Raw genomic sequence first — 17,357 nt, forward strand, 5'->3', positions numbered from 1 at the left:
AAGCAATATTTTGTTTTTGTTTCGCCACTGGGGATAGGATAGTATTTTCGAATTCTTGTTCTTGAAAAAAAATCATCATTATTCAACTAAATTTGATTTATTAAAAGAATCTCTTATTTGTTATTTATCTCAAATAAAAGTTCTGTCATCATTATTTATAATTATTCAATTTGTTTCTTTATATATTTCTCATATCATTGTTCAATTACCTTGTTTTGGTCCCTATATGGAAAACTAGCAGTGTGTTGCCTACAATGTCAATGTTCGATGGGAAAACATATTCAGACATAACAAATTTTAACACATTTCTTTTGAATAAGTATGTTACTTATGTTGCACTCTCAGTATGAAGTATGTTTTTCCTGTTAAACTTTCAATAAATTCTCAAATATTTGTTTTTCTTTTTCAATAAACCAAATTATAATTGCTTTCTGCCCTATATTTGGAATAATCTATCTTTACCTTTGAACAGAATGTTGGTATTGTACTTTGTGTAATGTGTACATTTATCTTACATTATAAGAAAATTCCAATCCCTTTCCAGTCATCATTGATGCATGATTTAGCAAAAGGACATTTGATTTACCTATGTATGACTTGATACCTTAATTTATGTATGATTATCTAACAATTGCTATTGATTGGATATTTGACTTCTCTATGGACATGTTATTCATCTTTTGGGATATAAGTCTGGCAAAAGGGACATTTGAATTCCCTATTGACATCTGAATTACCTTGCTCTGACACGGCGGACATTTGACTTAGAAAACCTATATTAAAAACAGTGCCAGGAAAAATATGTATTCAAATTTTTTGCAAGGTATTTATTCTCGCATACATTCGTAATTCCGAAGCTTCGTTATTCCGAAGGTTCGGATATTCCGAAGGTTCGTTATTCCCAAGGTTCGTATTTCCGAAGGTTCGTTAGTCCGAAAACGAAATGAGGTTCGTAATTCCGAAGGTTTGTTAGTCCGAAAGCGAAATGATTAACGAACCTTATTTCGTTTTCGGATTAACGAACCTTCGGAACAACGAACCTTATTTCGTTTTCGAATTAACGAACCTTCAACCTTATTTCGTTTTCGGATTATCAAACCTTCGGAATAACGAACCTTCGGATTAACGCCACAAATGTTCGGATTAATGAACCCTTTTACGTTTTCGGATTAACGTACATCGAGGTATAGGCAATTGACGTGTTTCGGAATTACGAACCTTCGGAATAAAGAACCTTCGGAATTACGAACCTTCGGAATTACGAAGTGTAACCATTTATTCTAAACGTAAAGACAGTAGTTGCAGCAAACAATTATTTCATGAGAAAGTCCATTAAATCAAGATTTATTGTCAAAATATTATCATACATATAGATCTGGTATACTAATGTAAACTTGTCTTTGTAAAATCATGAAATCTCGGCTCAAAATCGATAATTCTGATGATCACTAACACAGAAAAGCAAATGTAGGACAATGTATTAATATTGCTTCGAAAAATACCTGACGTTTGATGGAATTCTGTGCTTATTTTGCTATTTCTCATCAATTATGCATTTTCTTCTAGAGCTATTTGGAACATATTTTTATTCATAAATACAAACACTTTGGTGGTAATTCCCTTGGATTCAGTTCAAACTCATTATGAGATCGCTACCACAACTGGTATTTATCTTTAAGATCCAAAGGGAAGATTAAAGTAACAATCAAGGTCTGTGCCTGAAGACTAATGAGGTTATGAGACCTTCTTACTAAAAAAAGTGCAAGGGAAAATACATAAACGAAAAGAAGCCTGCAATCAAGGACAACGCATTGGTTGCGTGAGCAGACTTGTCCTCTGGTTACCAATTAAAAATTAAAAATAAGGTTTCCCAAGCATTATTATTCATCTCGGGGGAGTGGGGTACTGATATATGGGTTTCGTTTTCATACCGTATTTGTCTCCTTCAAACTTGCCTGAACAAGACACAATGAACAATAATCTCCTTAAATATCTGAACAATTTTATGAAAAAATGTAAATTGGATTGGGTCCAAGTGTTTGACTTTTGATTTCCTTTCATTTGTGTTCCTAACAATAACCCAATACAAAAATAGCATGCCCAGTGGAGCAAATATGTGACAAAAGCATTCAGAAGAGCAATGGCATTCAAATCTCCCAGGCCAATTCCAAGAAATCATCTATTGTTGAGGGTGTAATCAGAGTTTACACTCACTCTTCATGTGATATACTCTCAATAGAAAAACACACACAGCCTTGATATTTTGGATCAAAAAGTAAAATAAAAAACATCTCCAAGGGGAAGGACACCTTAATATCAAATTGTTTTTTAATAAAAGAAAAAGAAAAAAAGAAAAAAACTTATCACGCAACATCTGTCTAAATATAAAAAAAAAAACATGGAGACAATGCTTGCGGGAAGTTAGGGTATCTGTATGGTAGTACGGACTGGGACCTACAAACAGCAAAACCAATAATATCTATCTAGCCAAAACAGAAAGGTGTAAACCATTAATCTGAGTACTGTGCTTTCAAGACTGGCCTGTCTACACAGATGCTAGGTTGGTTAATCTGAAATATTAAACATACCTGTATCCCAGAGGATGATTTTTGGGGACTTTTCTGAATAAATTGACAAATAAAACCAACCTTGCATCAAGGGCACAAAACATCAATCAAAATCAATATACCGAACGGATAGTATGCATTGTGTTACTCTGAGGCTGTTCTCACTACGTTCCTTAAAACTAGTTTAGTGGAAACTAGTTTAACGCGTAGTGAGAACGGTCGAAGCGGTCTTGGAAGCGATCTTCCAAACCAGTTTGGAAAACCACCTCGCGATGTAGTTTTCAAGATCGCTTTGCCTTGTTAAACTGGTTTTAGCGTAAGTGAGGACACAACCATTCTTTGGGAAGCGATCTTCGCACTTTTTGAGCGCGCTACTCCACACGACAGGTGTAGAATGCCTATGCTGCGGTTTCAAATTTCGCGCAAAACGTGTCACCCCACTGAGAGCGTTTCCATAGCAACAAGAGCGCTTTACGTGAAGTGATTTTGAAAACCACTTTCGTGTGATCAAGTGGGAACGCTAGCAAAGCAATCTTCCAAAGTGGTTTCCTGAATCGGTTTCCAGTAAACTAGTTTTAGAAAGTGTAATGAGAACGGCCTCTCTGAGTAAAAGATGATTGTCCATGACATAAATGGGAAAAAAATAGTTCAAACTTATAGAGGCATATCAACAAAGAGGAATTCATAACATCTTCATTCTTTAATATATTGCCAGGTACTATTCATACGTGAAGTCATTCTTGGCCTAAAAACAAAATGGGGGTGAGTTGGTCAGTCGTTCGTTCCCCCCCCCCCCCCTTCATGTCATGGATGTTGTTCTGCCACGCCATTTCCAGTAAATAAAAAGTAGGCAAAATAATTAAAATATAGTTTGGTTGGCACATTTTGTTTTTTCGGGGGGGGGGGGGGTCAAATTTGAATTAAACACATAAAAGTCAGCAAGTTTGACACCTAGGTCAGTCAGGTAACTGCAAATAAATTTTGCTCATGCTTAATATAAGACAGAAAATTCAAATCATCTCATATGACATCAAATTCATTTCAATCAAATGGACTAATGGAATTCTGTTTAATATATACATGTACAAGGCAGTCTAATTGGGGCTAAATGTAGATGCAGTTTTGAATTTTGCACCTTAATTTGGTAGACCTACTTAATATCTTGTGTGCTACATTAGTCTTAAATGATTGTACAATGAGTGAAATTATCTTATTTTCTCCTTTTTTCAGGCTTGGCTCTGTTAGACTTGAAATCTTAACTCATTTGGCAGAAACTCTGTGATAACATAGTTGAATGTACATGTAACTCTTTAAAAATCATACAGACGTGAAGGTGAAATGAATATGACGGTTGTTAAGGCCATCAAGGTTCTACAATAGATCGTATTAACTCCTTGCAGTGAAAATACAACGCCTAGTTGGCTTAAAGTCGATCATGCCTCCATCACATCTAGGGGCGTGTTTTTAGAGGGGGCATTAGAATGAGCTAATACGAAAACAGGATCAAAGAGATGCGTGACAAATATGCGTGCGGGGAATATCTCTTGTGCATTTTTTTTCCAGGGACGTTCCCCACAATCCTAATAATTTCATAACAATAGCGACCCGTACTTGACACAGTTTCCTCTACACCTACAGACACAGTGTAGTCAAATTCACAATATTTCCATAGTAATCATAATGAAGAGCTCACTCTCTAAGTCTTGTTCAGACATACGACAACGTTTTTAAATACATTCAGACATAGCGTATTATACGTTTAACTGTGCAACACTCCCATAAAGGAAATTTCTCCAATCTGCTAAGGTGCACAAAAATACTCATGGCATCATGCTTCATTCTACTTTTCAAAGAGATTTGATTGGTCTGTGCAGGTATTAGGTGCCAGAAGAAGAGAAAAAAAATTGTGAAGAGTAGTAGAAATATTGAGGGGGGAGGGGTGAGATTCATGAGCTTGACACCAACCATTTTCATCCTCAATGCACATTCAGAGAGCATAACTGCACTCTTTCCAAAACTCAAGAGGGGGTAGTTGCAGATGACAAGCTGAGAGGAGAGCCCTACCTCTGCCATCACCATTGTTGGGCTCAATTACTTTCTTCAATTAGAATTAAGTAATTGAAGAAATGTTCAATTACAATTAGTTTTCAATTAAATTACATTTTTTCAATTACCAATTACTTTTGTCAATTTTACAATTTCAATTGCTTTCTATAAAGTCATAAATGAAATAAATTTATATTTTGTATGTAGTGCCACCCATTTCAACATAATTTTAAGTTAGAGAAAAACTGACAAAATGAAGGTTTATGAGTTTTGTATATATCCATCCCTTTAATACTCAAGTCAATTGACATTCTCAGTAATATGTAGATCTGCATGCTTTCTTCATTTGTAGAAATCATGATGTACAACATTTAAACTTGATTTGTGTGTTGTGACCTCCTTCATCAAGGGCGGATCCAGCTTTCGCCTATAGGGGAGGAGGGGGGGGGGGGGGCAGGAAAATATATTTTCATCCACATTTTCCCTGATCAGCTACTTAAAGCTGTTTTTTTGAGGAAGTATTAAGTCTTAAGATCTTAGTAAACATCTAACATTTATTCTTTATACAAACAAAATGAGACCACTGCATGCGTAATGTAACTTTGCTAGTATGAAAAATTACATAATTTTATTTCTTATTGGAACCTATGACCTTTAGCAAATTTTCTCAAACATTTCAAATGGTCAATTTGTGCACTTCTTAATAGCAATACTGTCTCCTCTTTCCTCTACATCATGGGAAAGGATACAGTTGCATGCAAGAGATATATAGATATGGAAAAAGAGAAATACACAATCCAGAGTAAATTAATTGATAAATTGAAGGTCAAGTCCACCCCAACAAAAAGTTAATTTGAATAAAAAGAGAAAAATCCAACAAGCATAACACTGAAAATTTCATCAAAATCGGATGTAAAATAAGAAAGTTATGACATTTTAAAGTTTCGCTTAATTTCACAAAACAGTTATATGCACATCCTGTTTGGTATGCAAATGAGGAGACTGATGACGTCATCCACTCACTATTTCTTTTTTATTTTATTATATGGAATATGAAATATTCGAATTTTCTCCTCATTGTCAAGTGAAACAACGATTAATTCCTCCCTGAACATGTGGGATTAGCATTGTTTAATACCATATAATAATATAGGGTATTTATATTGCGCACATATCCACCTTGTTAGGTGCTCAAGGCGCTCCTATATTACCCGGCTAAGCTAGGCGTTCATAGCGCACACAGCTTTTTAAGGAATTACTTCCTACCGGTACCCATTTACCTCACCTGGGTTGAGTGCAGCACACTGTGGATCAGTTTCTTGCTGAAGGAAATTACGCCATGGCTGGGATTCGAACCCACGACCCTGTTTCAAAGTCCGAAGACTAATCCACTGGGCCACAACGCTCCACAAAAATATAGATCAGTCAAGTTTGTAAAAAATGAAATATTGTATAATTCAAACAATGAAAAACAAAAAAAATAGTGAGTGAGGGACATCATCGACCATCTCATTTGCATGTCACTGAGTTGTACATATCACCGTTTTGTGAAAAATAAGCGAAACTTTAAAATTTCATAACTTTCTTATTTTATAAAGTCAAAAGGGGCCTAAGCTTTCGATCCTAGCAAAATTCGTATTTTACATCCGATGTTGATGAAACTTGCAGCGTTATGCTAATTTTATTTTTATTTGTTTATTCAAGTCACCATTTTTCTGTGGTGTACTTGACCTTTAAGCAATAAAGTAATGTAATTGAATGTAATTAAAAGTAATTGACAGTAATTGAAGTCAATTACAATTTTTCAATTACAATTACAATTTTTCAATTACAATTACAATTCTTTTAGAATTTCAATAAAAAATTACAATAACTAGAAAAAATGTAATTAATTATGTAATTGAGCCTAACCCTAGCCATCACATTCTTTTTTGCTCTTAAGTATCAACTTTCTTTTACACAAATCACTCCTCATTTATCAAACCCAGCACAAGACCCCAATTTTCACTTCATAAGCGACCATTGTAATTTGTATTCCCAAATAACTTCAACACGAGATCAAACAAGTGGAGCAGTCTCACCTGCATTCAATATAGCAGCAGTGCTGACTTTGAAAACTACTATAAAATAATTATTCACAAAAAAAACCATTCATATAATGATACAATGCTACGTTCATTGACAATAAATGACATTGGACCTTGATCATGCGACCCAAGACTTGTCAGTGATACTTGATTACCCCTATATGCATAATTTATAAACTATATCTATAAACTTTGAAAGTTATGACAGCAATCTAATAATTACCTCCAAAATGGCCAAAGTTCAATGACCTTAAATGACCTTTGACTTTGGTCATGTGACCTGAAACTCGCAAGAGATGTTCAATGATACTTGATTACTCTTATGTCTACGTTTCATGAATCAGGTCCATAAACTTTGAAAGTTATGATGGTAATTCAACAGATACCCCCAAAATTGGACAAAGTTCATTGACCTTTGTCCTTTGTCATGTGACCTGAAATTTGCACAGGATGTTCAGTGTGTGTGTGTGTGTGTGTGTGTGTGTATTTGAGTTTTGTCAGACGTGGATCAATCAGATATGATTATTTACGTCTGGGACCGACCTTTAACGTCACCATCCGAAAGACGTGACCGGGGCTTGAACCTCTGCAACAATTTGTAACTTCCCCACATAGCTTGGATTACAGGCGCACGCCACAATGCCCAGTCAGTGATACTTGATGTCCAAGTTGTATGAACTAGACCAATAAACTTTCAAAGTTATGATGGTAATTCAACAAATACCCTTAATTTGGCCAAAGTTCATTGACCCTAAATGACCTTTGACCTTGGTCATGTGACTCAAAACTCAGGCAGGATGTTCAGTAATACATGTACTTGATTAACCTTATGTCCAAGTTTCATGAACTAGGTCCATATATTTTCTAAGTTATGATGACATTTCGAAAACTTAACCTTCGGTTAAGATTTTGATGTTGATTCCCCCAACAGGGTCTAAGTCATTGACCCTAAATGACCTTTTGCCTTGGTCATGTGACCTGAAACTCAGGCAGGATGTTCAGTAATACTTGATTAACCTTATGGCCAAGTTTCATGAACTAGGCCCATATGCTTTTTAAGTTATGCTGTCATTTTGAAAACTTAACCTTCGGTTAAGATTTGGTGTTGACGCCACCGCCGCTGTCGGAAAAGCAGCGCCTATACAGTCTCACTATGCTATGCAGATAAGAGAAAAGTATGGCTGACCAAGGTAAAAAATTTCTTTTTCTTATTGCGTCGCTTTGGTAGCCTTCGCTCAAGATCTCAACTCTGAACATGTGGGACTGTAATAAAACAATGTGCTGTATACGTAACAATCATTTCCAAAATTGACATTGCAGACATGCCAAGTCTCACGCCTTAGACGTGAGACTCCAGCTTTACCGGACTCTTGCTTTTCTCTCATATCTCTTTCTCACGCCCTTATTCCTGGGGCCCGTAACACAAAGCTTAGCAATGATCGTAGAACATTTTTCTACAATTGATTCCATTGACTACATTGTACAATCAATCGTAAAAATCAAGCGTACAATTAATCTGTAACCTATGTGTTACGAACCCAGGTGATCTTACACCAATCAAGGTTCCCTGCCTAAAATCTCATGCATCACTGGTCCAGGGAAGTGGGAGGTTTTGAAAATGGGAACTTTAACAATTGAGTAAATTTTTTTAATTGCATAATATTTGTATGGTATACAATTCATATATTTTAGTCATACTCATAGTATTCAATTTGTGGATGGTTTAGAAAAAAAGGAAATTTACATTGTAGGCAAGTTTGTGACCTTCAATTTTGTCAAGATATCAGACCTGTAAGTAATCTCCCCAAAATTCCACACATTTATCCTTACTATTGAGAATTGGACTAATATATAATTTGAAAATGCATTACTTTCTCTATTTTTTTAGCTTCCATATCAAATAAATCAGGTAATTTTGGCTTCAAATTTTGTTTACTTTATTTTGCACCATTCAGTTACACCACGCTAGTGGTGTGTATGTGTTTCTTTCTTTAAATGTGTAATTATATTTAAGATGTTTTTAAAATACCTTTTAATATAATGTTTATTCATTTTAAATATATAAATTATCAATCTTTGTAATATGTAATGTATCATTGTTAACCAATTTTATCTGTACATAATCCAACCTTATAAAATTTACAATACGGTTGCAATAAAAGATTGCATTGAATTAATTGGCGTGTAGTGCTGTGTGCTTATTATTTACATCACAAAATGTAATTTCAGACAGCAAACTGTATGCTTTCAAACTTAAGAGGGGGTAGTTGAGGATGAAAGAAGCAGAAAGGAGAAGTAAAGAGAGCCTATCATCTACTATCACATTTCATTCTTTTTATGTAACTAGTAAAGTCACCAACAGTGTAGTCCTTACACCGTTGGAGGCACTAATCAGAATCTTTAAAACTCAAGTCAACCCCAGAAAAATGTTGATTTGAATCATTAGAGAAAAATTCAACAATCATAACTTTTAAAATTTCATCCAAATCATATTTTCACAAAAAAGTTATATTTGCAACTCAATTATATAAAAATTAGAGTCAATGATGTCCTACACTCACTATTTCTTTTGTTTTTTATTGTTTGAAGATACAAGATTTCAATTTTTGCGGATTTGACAATTACCAACTTGACTGAACCACAAAATGTTTAAATAATGTAATTCCACATGTTCAAGAAGGAATAAAACTTTGTTTCACATGACAAAGTGGAGAAAATTAAAAAATTTCATATTTCATATAATGAAATACAAAAGAACTAGTGAGCGGGTGACATCATCAATCCCCTCATTTGCATATTGAACAGGATTTGATTATAACAGTTTTTTTTAATTAAGCAAAACTTACATGTAAAAATTTCACAACTTTCTTATTTTACATCCAATTTTGATGAAATTTTCAGTGTTATGCTTGTTGGATTTTTCTCTTTTCATTCAATTCAAACTTTTGTTGGGGTGGACTTGTCCTTTCACCACTTATATCTGACCTTTACTCAATAAAATATTGCACCTGCCCACCCGACATGAATTTCACAACAGACAAAGAAAATTATCTGAAATTTATACCTCTAATGTTTAAACCTTTAAAACTGACTAGTATTTGCCCCCCCCCCCCCCTCATAGCAGAGTGAAGTGAATACATAAAACAAAGTAACAATATTTACAATTAAGGAATAACCTAGTGTTTGTTCTATTGTTAATAATTATAGATCTAAATAAACAATTCTAATAAACACTTCTTGCAGTCTTGCCTGCATTACACAATTCAATGTAGCAGCAGATTTTAAAACGACTAAATACAATGCATACCGTATTTTTCGGAATATAAACCGAGGCCGTGTATTTACTGCACCCCCAAAAAATCGGGAGGCAAACAAAAATTTAAAAAAATTGGCAGTTCGAATTCAATAGCATATTGTGTCTGCCAATTTCACTGAAACTTTCTGAAAGATCAAAAGATATTACTAATTTTTGTATTTAAAAAAATGGTTACTTCATTCTTTAACTTTTTTTTTCAAAGAATATAAATTATTTCTTTGTTGAATAAAGAAAAAAAAAGACCATGAAATGGCAGTATTGTATATCAAACTTATAGTCTAAAAAGGGAAAAAGAAAAAAAAATGTTGAGAGAAACTGAGGAAAATAAATGAAGAATAGAGGACATTATTTATTGCAAGTTTTATAACCAATTACCATCGATTATGATTACATGCCTATTGTAGAGCATTTTCCATGCATTTTTAGGTGTAAAAAAAAGGTGTAAAACAACCAGGGTTTTTTTAAAGAAAAGGAGACCATAAAATGGCATTTTTTATTATCAAAATTATGGTATAAAAAGGGAAAGTTTTTTTCAAAATATTGAGAGAAAAAGGAGAGAGATAAAGAATGAAGGACATTATTTATTGCCTTTTTAATAACCGATTACGATTACGATTATTACATGCCTATTGAAGAGCATTTTCCATGCATTTTAAGCTGAAAAAAAAAGTTTTCATCACAAAACAACCATTTATTTTAGGAAAACATTATTAAATCAATAGTAATTAAATGAATAATGTAAAACAACCTTTACACAGAAGATTTTTCAAAGAATATTTTGCAAAATATACTCTTTTTTTAGTAACCAACATATAATTATGCATTAAATATTCTATATAATTCTTGGTTGATTGGGGTAACTTTAATTACTGAAGAAACATAGACAGCTTACTGTTGAAATTTTGTTCCTTTGGATAAACCACACCCAATTTTTCTAGATTATATAACGGGAAAAACTGCGCGGTTTATACACCGGAAAATACGGTAAATGTTCAAAAGGGGAGGGAAAATCCTAACATATATTGGATAATAAAACCCTAAGTTCTTTGAGCTTTGACCTTTGCTGAGTCAGACCAGAAATTACATCTGTTCATTTGCTGATACCCATTAACCATTATTAGTTTATGAAATTTTTATCTCCAAGTTTCCTTAAATAGACCCTTATACTTTCAAAGTTATGATGACATTTCAAAAAATTAAACTTGGTTACGATTTAGATATTGATACCCAAACATGGTCAAAGTTCATTGATGCTAAAAGACCTTTGACCTTGATCATGTGACCTGAAATTCATGTAAGATGATCAGTGATACTTGAGAGACCTTATGTCCAGTTCCATGAAATATGTCCATATACTTTCTAATTTATATTGCTAGAACTTAACCTTTCATTGTTAACGACGATGCCATCGCCGTCATCAGGGAAGCAGTGCCTACAGTCTTGCTCTGCTATGCAGGCAAGACCAAAATAATGATAGGCAAGATATGATGAGATACTTACGATATAGGCTCTGTAGATGTTGAAGTAACAGACTCCTTGAGCTCATGAAGAACAGCTTCACAAAGAATCTGAGGAACCTGACCATTCGAATGAGAGTCCAAACATTTATATAATCCTTCTGATTGCTGTAAGAAATCTGAAAATTATAGATGTAAGAAAAAACAAGACCATAATTATGTCAGGCAAAAAAAAAAATTATAAAAATAATTCCAGCAGTCATGGTCTTTGTGTCTTACATGTCGCTGCATAAGAAAATACATGTCTGCTCACCAGGTGCTCTCAGATACAGTATACGTTGAACTTCAATTATTTTCTTGTTTTACAGATATATAATGACTTCCCATTTTGTCCTAAAAAATTTCAGGTATTGTTTATTATAATATACCTCTTACTACAGTATTCAGGAAAAAATTATTCTTCTTCCAACAAAGTAAATATCCTCTTTCAATATATAACTCATAAATTACTTACCAATAAGTACAAATGCAGTCAGTATTCCATGATGAAACACATCAAGTGGAATGAATTCATGGTCTCTTGGGCCGATCTTTTTCATGATATCATCTTCTACCGTTTCTGGAACAAACCTACAAACATAATAGAATAAAAAAACATATTATTGCTGAAATTTCCAGATGGTGAATTTTACAAGACATGCCCTCAATTACAATTTTTTGGGGGGGATTGCACTTGGTCTTAAGAGGTTAATAATCTAAAATGTATAAAGACTGTTGATTTATTATTTCAATGTTCATTTCTTTTTAATTACTGCCATACACGACCAAATTTGACAATAATATAACTTTGAAAATTCAAGCATTACATCAAGAAATAATATTTATTTTAAGGCGCTTTATGCCAGAGGACTGTAAAGTGCTGCTATTATCTTGTGACCCTAATCATTACTGTTATTACACCGGGTCCAATGACAGTCTCCTATTTGAGTGGCGTTGTTTTTTTTTTTTTTAACTGGGAGCTGGGATATGAACAGGACATCATCTCATAGATTACTAGGTATTTCTCCAAGAATGTGACATTCCCTACATACAGAGATACGCAACAACTGCCTTCCCAGTAGAATTTAATTGCATGAAATAACCAAATAATATTTTTGGTCACTTGATTTCCCTGTTTTACTTTTAATACATCATGGAAATTAATGTTAAATGTCAATTTCAAGTATCCAACCTTAAAATTTTCCGCAACAATTCCTTATAAGCTGATCCAGTCAAACCAAAAGAATGTTTAGAACCTGCCATGACAGAAAAAAAGTATTATGAGAATACATCTCAAAGCACAACATATGGTAATATAATAACAATAATGTGGGAAGTGGACAAAGTGAACATTCTACATGTAGGTTGGTTGCATACAAGAGTTCTGATAGACAATAACAAATCCACTAATACTTATTTAGTAGAATTCGCATCCCATTTTCGGTTTACACTCACAAGAAATCAAATTTTTTTGGAAGGTAGGTAGGACAAAAAAAAAAGAAACGGCATTTCTACTACTAAGTCTTAATATATTCTTTATTAGCATTATTATCACAGACATTGCTCTAAATAGCCGTTCTCTTGTAAGAACCCTTTGGCTTTGGGCATGCATGAGCACTACCTACGCCATTCTTAACAATGAAAAACCCTTTACAGTGTCAACTTGACGCTCCCCCATGACCAGCGTCAAATATTTAACCCTGTTTGACGCTCCAGTAACCATACTTGACGCTCCAGTAAAAAGTTGACGCTCCAGTAGGAGCGTCAACTTTTTATGAAATGCGCTGCAGCATTAAATATTAAATTTGACGCTGCAGGTGAAAATTTGACGCTGTTTTGGAACCTGACGCTGACGCTGTACCTTTATGAAATGGGCCCCTGGGGAGCGTTTCATGAAAGGATTTTATCCGACAAGTCCTGTTTTATCCGACAATTACCATAGTAACAGTAGCTCTCACCCAATCAGAATCAGGGAAAGTTGTCAGATCTGACAACTTGTCGGACAAAAATGTTGATGAAACGCTCCCCAGATTGTAAAACAACCCATAACTAATACAATGTAAACTTTCCAACACCACCCAGATCTGTCATGCCACACCTACAACTTGCCAAATACTGTTGCAAATATTTCACTTAAATTTTCTCTTGTATTTAGTCTATCGCTAGAGTGGGTGCATGTTCTTTCTTATGAGAGGACGTGTAATATGTTACACACTGCACTCAACTCTGAATTTACAGCCCAAGAACATCGCTATAAACAGGAAGAAAAGAAGAGCTGTAGGAACTTACTTGATGGTGTACTCAAGATCTGGTAGGCTGTGGCTACATTATCATCAAAGGCCAAACGACTATGATGAGTGAGATACAGCACTTGATGTGCCCTCACTACTCGATTACCCTTCTCCCGAATACTTTCAAAGCTGGACAAAAAATAAAAAATAAATGGACGGTGAATGAGTAAATGAACAAATTCATTGCATACACTAATATGTACCACATCCCCCATACATATCAGTTATCCTTGTACTTAATATGGTTATAATAATTGGCATGTTATCGTAAAGATAAAAGCACTGTATCCTTTTAATTGGATAGTTCACACTTTCCAGTTTTACCAGAGAAAACACCATCCTTAATATGTTGCTAGCAAAAATGTAAATACCACTATCAAGATAAAAATCTGTTTATTTGTATGCTTGATTTTAGTATAGAGTACCCAGTTGTTGTGTGTCTGGACAATCAATTTTAGAAAGTCATTGGAAAAATTTACAAGCGAAGTTTCATAAATTTTCAGTACAAAATGTGAGGAAATATTATAGAGAACAAAATAGAAGATGATTACAACTATTGAATTCATATTTTTAGTGTAATCCGAAGACAAAAATTAAGGCTTCAAAAATATAAAGTGTCCAGACACCCGACCCGCCATCCTAATAATCAAGTATAAAAATCAACCATATAATAAAGTGTTAAGCTGGTATTACAAGGTCAAAGAATATTAAAACATTTGCTGATATAACACTGCATACAATAAGACAGTCTTCCCTTTGACACGGTGAAGACTGAACTCTGAAGTGTCTTCATTGTTTTTAATACAAAGAGCTCATATTTCGCACTTGAGAAAAGGACATCACAAGTGATCCCCAATAAGTTTAAGAAAGAAGATCATGGAACCCCAGTGATTAAATGGTGAAAGTAATTAACGAAAAGTCAACATCATATACTTACTAGCTGGCAAGAAACTGTATGGGATCTTCTGGCCGGTTAGCAATGATCTTAGAAAGTGAATCTCTCACCCACTTTCCAACATGACTTTTCTCTGTGAACATTCAAGTTTATGATCATGTCAATTATGATATAGAATATAAACAAAGATATAAAAGCAATCAGAATGTCTCTGACAGTCTTGCCTACATTATGCAATTCAATATACCGTATGGGCACTAGTATTCAACCCGGCATAATTCAAAGATTTTGTCATATTCCCCAAAATATTTAGAAATAGGGAATTTATCTTAATTTCATACCTTTGTTATTTCCAGGGTAATCTGTTGTCGGTATTTTCTTTATCAATCTGTCGACTGTATGCGCGGAGGATCGAATTATGCGGTGATGGCCTTTTGCACTGAATGGCACTAGTATTCAACCTAGTGAGGAATGATAGCAAATCTCAAAAGGGTTTAGATTGCTAAATTAGATCTAGATCTATGTAAGTCTCTGGCTTTGAATAATTCCCTGTTTGGTCTCATCTCAAATGGTCTAGTCCATAGTCGGATGGGACAAGGGCAGATTGAGAGACAGGGCCATCTTTCATCGCTAGGTTGAATACTAGTGCCAAAATCCGTCGCCGTATAATTCGATCGCCCGCGCACACAGTCAACTGGTTGAAGAAAAAAATAACGGAAAAAGAATAACCAGCATTTGCTCTTGGAAATAAGACGGGTCTGAAATTCAGGTAAATTCTATATTTCTATATATTTGAGGAAACTCTCCAAACGGGTTGAATACTATTACTAGTGCCCTTACGGTACATGTAGCAGTAAAGTGATGACTTTTAAAAGGTGAATAACTTCCAATTCCAAAAAGAAAAACATTATTTTGACAAAACTTTGGATTCCGTAACCAATTCAATTGATTTGAGGGGCTACAGCCTCTTTGTTATTATTATTAAACCAATCTCTCAGGTCTCTTATTATTATTATTGACATGGGCTTATATAGTAAAGATTATTGAAGCTAGCTTGTGTAAAAAAATTTGTTCATTTTGACTGAGTGGAATTTGTGTAGTGCACTGTGAAGTTTGATAAGTTTTATTTGGAACTCAGTTTACAATGGTTTAGTAGATCTATAGTGGCGTGGGTGCACTTTCATACCCCCAAGCCCGACGGGAAAAACTCAAGTCAAGTATCCTCATAGTCATAGCCAATACTAGACCAAAACTTCGGTCTCTGTTATGTTGGTTGTTCAGCTGAACTCCGTTGGCTTCACTCACCAAATACAGAGACCGAAGTTCTAGCGCGATCTGTACAGGGGACTCAATGGCCATATGTTTATGTGTATTAAGTTCGGATAAAACAGGGCAGTGAAGTTGCGCGACAGCCGAGGTAAGTCACTGTTTTTGTTCCTTTTAACTTGATTTTCCCCGCTTTTTGGTAATTAATGCCAAGAAGGAATATTAATTTGCATTTCGGTCGCGTTAATTTTCAAAAGTTTGATTCATTAAAGACAAAAATTGAAGAGCCCCGTTGGGGGGATTTTGCATTGTAAGTCCCCTAATGGTGGTTGCACGATAGCGAGCCGTCTGTGTATGAGGAGAAATTTAAAAAATATAAAAATGTTAAAAAACTCCTCGAAACAGACGGCTGCCAGCTGTCTAAGCCAATACCGGTACATGCCCGGGGCTACTCCCGCCGGCGAGTGTGTCGTCGACTGCTATTTTATTCGTCGGACGAAAGGGGAAGAAAGTGCACTAGCGCCAAATTAATAAAAGTTACATATCAAGGTTTCACTATATTTACCCAGATATTCTCGTCTGCTTTCGAGGTTCTTCTCGTCTGGTCTTCCAGCCATTGGAATCACTGAATGATGTCAAATAAAAGATAAGACTCGTAGAGCCAGCTTCGCGATCGAGCATGTACGGTACCGGTACCGGGTATAATAGGAGGCCAACCGACCGCACTTTTCAAGACTTCGGTCTGGCGCCTGGATGACCAAGAAAAAGGGAAGGGTGCCCCCCAAAAAGTAGGGACAGGGAGTGGATACCGTATACGAAATATTGGTCCAGTCATATGAACAAAATTATGCATTAGCTTTTTTTTTTTTTGGGGGGGGGGGTAATGACTTGTTTGTACAGTATTTCTAAATACATCATTGTGAATTTATTTAACAGATAAGAAGATAAAATAGAAACCATTCCTATACGGGGGCAAAATTCCACACTGAATTGTAAATAGCATGAGTCACAAAAACTTAATGCATGAACAGTGATTGTTGCCATTTGTTTGAACAATATTAAGATGGTGATGATGCAATTTTCTAGGAATACGAAGCAAAATCAGGATAAATCTGAAAAGATAGAGAAAGAGAGGTGGATAGAGAGGAGAGAGAAAGAAGAAAGATCTTGATGAACTGAGGGGAGGGCCTGGAGCAAGAACATTGGTTTCTTATTTTGCCTGTCTCCTTTCTCTTTTTTTTCCAAATGATCATCTCTCTCTCTTTAGCACATCTTCCATTCTTCCTTCTTTAACATATTTTAAAAACTATTTTTCATTTCACTTTTCTTTCTTCTTTCTATTCCATCCTTCCTTTTCATAATCTTTCTGCTTTAATTCTTTTAATTTTTTTTT

At 34.8% G+C, this 17,357-nt stretch overlaps 1 protein-coding gene across 1 annotated transcript; it reads right to left on the bottom strand.

Annotated features, from left to right (window-relative positions):
- Positions 1 to 1,318: 1,318 nt before the first annotated feature.
- Positions 1,319 to 16,711, bottom strand: LOC129257286 (tubulin polyglutamylase complex subunit 1-like). The gene is made up of 7 exons (XM_064095464.1): positions 16,530 to 16,711; positions 14,741 to 14,831; positions 13,802 to 13,932; positions 12,705 to 12,768; positions 11,988 to 12,103; positions 11,517 to 11,652; positions 1,319 to 5,040 (listed from the first exon to the last, which is right to left on the bottom strand). Exons 1-7 carry the CDS (start codon positions 16,579 to 16,581, stop codon positions 4,956 to 4,958), a joined length of 675 nt encoding a protein of 224 aa, XP_063951534.1. The 5' UTR covers positions 16,582 to 16,711; the 3' UTR covers positions 1,319 to 4,955.
- Positions 16,712 to 17,357: the final 646 nt, after the last annotated feature.

Source organism: Lytechinus pictus, chromosome 1 (genome assembly GCF_037042905.1).
Source record: "Lytechinus pictus isolate F3 Inbred chromosome 1, Lp3.0, whole genome shotgun sequence".
Lineage (NCBI taxonomy): Eukaryota > Metazoa > Echinodermata > Echinoidea > Temnopleuroida > Toxopneustidae > Lytechinus > Lytechinus pictus.

Coding starts and splice junctions, on each gene's coding strand:
- LOC129257286 (XM_064095464.1), bottom strand. CDS start 16,581: ATGGCTGGAAGACCAGACGAGAAGAACCTCGAAAGCAGACGAGAATAT. Junction 14,832..16,529: donor AAGCAGACGAGAATATCTGG/GTAAATATAGTG, acceptor GAATGTTCACAG/AGAAAAGTCATGTTGGAAAG. Junction 12,769..13,801: donor GATCTTGAGTACACCATCAA/GTAAGTTCCTAC, acceptor CTGTCATGGCAG/GTTCTAAACATTCTTTTGGT.